Source organism: Lupinus angustifolius, chromosome LG17, assembly GCF_001865875.1.
Source record: "Lupinus angustifolius cultivar Tanjil chromosome LG17, LupAngTanjil_v1.0, whole genome shotgun sequence".
Classification (NCBI taxonomy): domain Eukaryota; kingdom Viridiplantae; phylum Streptophyta; class Magnoliopsida; order Fabales; family Fabaceae; genus Lupinus; species Lupinus angustifolius.
The window spans coordinates 2,982,966-2,988,004 of NC_032025.1; the positions used below are offsets into that span (position 1 = coordinate 2,982,966).

A 5,039-nucleotide genomic window follows, 5' to 3' on the forward strand; every position below is an offset into this window, starting at 1 on the left:
TGAGCCTTTCCTCTTCTAGTAAAACATGTGGCGCAATCTAATGAATGCTTTGTTTGTGTCTAGCTTTTCTGTCACAATCTTAATTAACAAAATTAGAAAACTTAAATAATTATCTGAATATGATCTATGTAGTGCTAAGGTAACTATTTTTACTATTAAAAGTGGATAAATATTAAACTGGATAATTATTTGGATAATTCTCCAAATCTTCTTATTTTAGATGAGGTCTCCACATAGATTTATTTCCTAAACTAGGTTGTTTTTGTTCACTCTCACTGTCACACCTGAAACTGAAAAGAGTGATTGAGTCAAGATTCAGATTCAGATTCAGCAATGAACGCTCTTGCAGCTACCAACAGAAACTTCCAACGTGCAGCTCGCATTCTTGGCTTGGATTCCAAGCTTGAGAAAAGCCTTCTCATTCCCTTCAGGGAAATCAAAGTACATTTTCTATTCTCTTATTTAGATTTCAATATTTCTTCAAAAAAATGATCTTTTTGGAGATTAGTGAAAAGGGTTAATGTGGAATTTACATGCAGGTTGAATGTACGATTCCAAAAGATGATGGAACTCTAGTATCCTATGTGGGTTTCAGGATCCAACATGATAATGCTCGTGGACCTATGAAAGGCGGAATTCGTTATCACCCTGAGGTTCTTTTTCTGCATGATTGCATATCAATATTGTTTTTATTTTTTGATTTTGGGTTTGGTTTCAATTGTAACCTTCATTTTCAAAATTGTAATAATTTAATATTAATATGTCAAGTTTTGTCAAGGAACAATCATTAGATGATGAATCATAGAGTTCATGTTCATTATTGAAGTTCACTTATTCCTTTTAAATTTTTGTTGTGTTGATTTGACATTGTTATAAAAAAGTACATCATGCATTTCTCTGAACCAGATTAATAACGTATTGGCAATTTCAATTGCAATCTGGAAAAGTTGTTTTGAACAACATTTTTCTCTTAAGTGGACATTGGTCTTCCTATTTTTGTCTTGTGATGTGATGAGAGGAAAAAAGTATAAACAAATGTGTGATAAAGTATAACAATACATAGTTAATGTTCCAAAAAGTGTTGTGCAAATAATACCAGAGTCCTCACTTATCAATTTTTATTAGCTTTAACATCTAACATAGAAAATTCAATCGTTATGTATACCTACATTGTTATAACTGATATATATACAGTTATGATTATGAGTGTAAACAATAAATTCTTGAACTTGCTTTGGTGTATCAAACTATCATACTTGATGGTGCCAGGTTGATCCTGATGAAGTAAATGCTCTAGCTCAGCTAATGACATGGAAGACAGCAGTAGCAGACATTCCTTATGGAGGAGCGAAGGGTGGGATTGGATGCAATGCAAGGGACCTGAGCCTTAGTGAGTTAGAACGCCTTACTCGTGTTTTCACCCAAAAGATCCATGATCTCATCGGCGTTCAGAGGGATGTTCCAGCCCCTGATATGGGAACTAATGCACAGGTACTGATTTCTTTGTATATGACTTGCTTAGTGTTCATTTCTTATGGAAAGCACTTCATCTAGAAGTTTCATATATCCTTCTCATTGGTCCACTATTTCACAGACAATGGCATGGATTCTTGATGAGTATTCAAAGTTCCACGGCCATTCACCTGCAGTTGTGACCGGAAAGCCAATTGTAAGTATCACATACAGACACTCAACCAAAGCCATGCATATAACGATAATCAAACTGTGCTATATAAGCAATGCCATACACACATCATCTCATTTCATATTTTCACATCTCCTTTATTTTCTCCGGACATACACTCTGATAGCAGATAACATAGGTCAGAGATATGAGATAATTTGTGCTGTGCAAGGATCATTATTCATGATAATTCTTGTACGCAGAATTCATAAATTGACATTAAATGTTTTGGCCTTCAGGATCTTGGAGGTTCATTAGGAAGGGAAGCTGCAACAGGACTAGGAGTGATTTTTGCGACAGAGGCTTTATTTGCCGAATATGGGAAGTCGATCTCTGGTATGACATTTGCCATCCAGGTATATTCTTCACCACCACCATTGTGTGATGACATACATATTAATCCCACACCTTCATCTATATGATTATAATTTATCACAACACTGTTTAGGGCTTCGGAAATGTGGGCACTTGGGCTGCTAAGTCCATTTTTGATAGAGGGGGCAAGGTGATAGCTGTGAGTGACATCAGCGGTGCTATTACAAACCCAAATGGAATTGATATTCCCGCTCTTCTGAAACACAAGGAAAGCAATGGAAATTTGACTGAATTCTCAGGAGCAAATGCCATGGACCCAAATGACTTGCTTGTTCATGAATGTGATGTTCTCATCCCATGTGCCTTGGGAGGAGTTCTCAACAAGTATGTCATCTCACTCACCTAATTTTAGAAATCATCAGCATTAGCTAATTAAAGAGAGTGTAGTTTTACTGAGTTTTCAAATTTCCATGTTGGAAAACTGCAACATTTTTTCGATCTAGAAGCACTTTAACTTAATTTTGCATATGTTTTTGTTGAAGGGAAAATGCTGCTGATGTTAAAGCAAAATATATAATAGAAGCTGCAAACCATCCCACTGACCCAGATGCTGATGAGGTAAGGTTATTGCTTTTCTGTTTAATATGAAGTATGTATGATATGTTGAGCTTATAGGAAATAATTTGTTTCACACTTTCATGCAGATCTTGTCTAAGAAAGGAGTCATTATATTACCTGATATTTATGCCAATTCTGGTGGAGTGACTGTTAGCTACTTTGAGTGGGTTCAGGTAATGCTAGCAACAAAAACTCACATTCTAACTTCAAAACAAAGATTAACAACAGGATTTTGAATTTCAATGTGTTGCTCTTGCAGAATATTCAAGGATTTATGTGGGATGAAGAGAAAGTGAACCATGAGTTGAAGAAGTACATGACCAAAGCTTTCCGCAATATAAAAGCTATGTGTCAAATTCATAACTGTGACTTACGAATGGGAGCCTTCACACTAGGAGTGAACCGCGTTGCTCGTGCTACACTTTTGAGGGGTTGGGAAGCTTAAGGAAAGATCTGCATTACTGTTTTTGCTAGTTTTGATTGTTTATTTATTCCTCTTTCTACCTATATGTTGGAATAGACCTTTTATTTATCTGAGTTTGCTCTAGTAGTTAAGTAGAGTTTTTTATACAATAATTTATCCTTGTTACCAGAGAATGATGTTAGGGGTAGATTGTGTTTCATGCTCTCAGCTTGGCACTTTGAACACCCTTTAGAATCAACTCGATTCGGTGATCCTCAGTGTAACAATAAGGTTGCTTGTCTCGTAACATGGAGAATAAGAGTTCAAATCATGACTTATACATGGGAGCAGCTGTTATAGATGACTATAGGTTAAGATTTTTGTAGTCGTCAAAATTAATCATGACCACAATTATTAAGGTTTTGGAAGTCTCCAAACCAAAACTATCAAATACTATTTAAAACATTGAGAGAGAGTTCAAAGTAGTTTATTTAAAGAGATAATGAAAATTAAGAAACTTATAACACATGCATCTAATCCTTAAAACATGTTTACATGATATGGTGTGTCATAGATCAGTGTTAAAGAGGAATGATGTCTGTCTTGACATGAGGAAAAATGTATTTAGGAAAGCTGGTGTGTGATAGCAGGTCATATATGACACATTCAAGGGTGAGAGGAGAAGCAAAGTGTTGTTATTGGGTCTGAAAGTATACTAATATCAGTTTTAAACTAGAGAATATGGATGTATTACTGTAACAAACTTCTGAATATAAAGGTATATTTGTAATTTTTTTCCATAAGAAAATTGTATTAAAACCTCGTCCAATATATGGAAGATCAAGAAGTGATCTTTTTACAAACTAATTTAATACAATAATACATTGTTATAACTTATAAGTATTCAAAATCAAATCATATATATTTATATTTTGTTTAGAGAGAAACAAAAGCTTTACATGTAAGTAGGGGTAAGCAAGATCTGACCCGACTCATAGATCTGTCTCAACCCGATAACTTAGGGACGGATTTGACTCGTCCTAATAAATAAAAAAGGACATACCCGATTAAAAGGGACAAACCCGTCGTCAAAAAAGGACGGGTTCAGGTCTATGTCCGGGTCACCGGCCCGTCCTTATAGTTATATATCAAAGAATAGTTTAATAAGTACCTATCAATACCCATTATGTTCAGCCCACATAACTCAAATACCTACAAACTCACACCACATATCCATACCACTTATCATATCTTTATTCCTTGCCCTTTTTTCATTGTTTAATTCTCTTGGATGTGAAAGACTGATGCGACGAGAGTGAAGGGCATTGTGGCGCTTAAGACTTATTTTTTCTTCTTCATTGTTTGTTTTCCACTTTGAATTTGTTTATGTTTATGCTATTACCTCTAATTGCCAATGCCAAATAGCCTTCGACACGTCTTCTTCATCTTTTTTCCATTATTTTCAAACCAACATTCAATTCATAATAGAATCTAGTCATGTTCCTTGGTAGCTAACTCCACATATTCTAAACTTTTACTTTCACAAAATTTAAAACATAAGTTTCAAAATAATTGGTGTGCTTTTATTTATAATTGATGTGACAAACCGACCATTATGGTTTACTAGGTGCCTAGGTGGTTAATTATTCTTTTACATAGAAATTTTTTATTTAAACAAAAGTAATCATTAATTTATAATAGTTATTGCAGTATATTAGTACCTTTTGTCAAAATGAAATTATTGCAATAATTGATTATAATAGTTTTTATTTTGAATGATACAATTTACGATTTGTACTTTATATGATAATGTATGTGGAACGCAGGTTTTAGTTGAGTTTATATAAAGATTGTGATAATTTTGATTGTGCATTAAAGATTTAAGAATTTTTTTTTATGTTTATCATTTTGTCATTTTCCAACCCGGACCCGTCCTTATCTTGACTCGCCTTATTTTGGATTTGTCCCTCACGAGTCTCATCCTAATTAAGGACAAGTTCGGATTAAAAAATTAACTCA

General features: G+C 34.2%; 1 protein-coding gene across 1 annotated transcript; it reads left to right on the plus strand.

The window, feature by feature from the left end:
- Positions 251–3,090, plus strand: LOC109331273 (glutamate dehydrogenase 2). Its single transcript, XM_019565671.1, has 9 exons — positions 251–441; positions 540–653; positions 1,270–1,491; positions 1,595–1,669; positions 1,924–2,040; positions 2,133–2,383; positions 2,542–2,617; positions 2,704–2,790; positions 2,877–3,090. The coding sequence occupies exons 1-9, from the start codon at positions 334–336 to the stop codon at positions 3,060–3,062; spliced, it is 1,236 nt and encodes a 411-aa protein (XP_019421216.1). The 5' UTR covers positions 251–333; the 3' UTR covers positions 3,063–3,090.

Bases quoted from the DNA above. Each gene is read 5' to 3' on its own strand.
- LOC109331273 (XM_019565671.1), top strand. From the start codon at position 334: ATGAACGCTCTTGCAGCTACCAACAGAAACTTCCAACGTGCAGCTCGC. The intron at 1,670-1,923 runs GTAAGTATCACA...TTTGGCCTTCAG, and splicing joins TTGTGACCGGAAAGCCAATT to GATCTTGGAGGTTCATTAGG. The intron at 2,384-2,541 runs GTATGTCATCTC...TTTTTGTTGAAG, and splicing joins TTGGGAGGAGTTCTCAACAA to GGAAAATGCTGCTGATGTTA.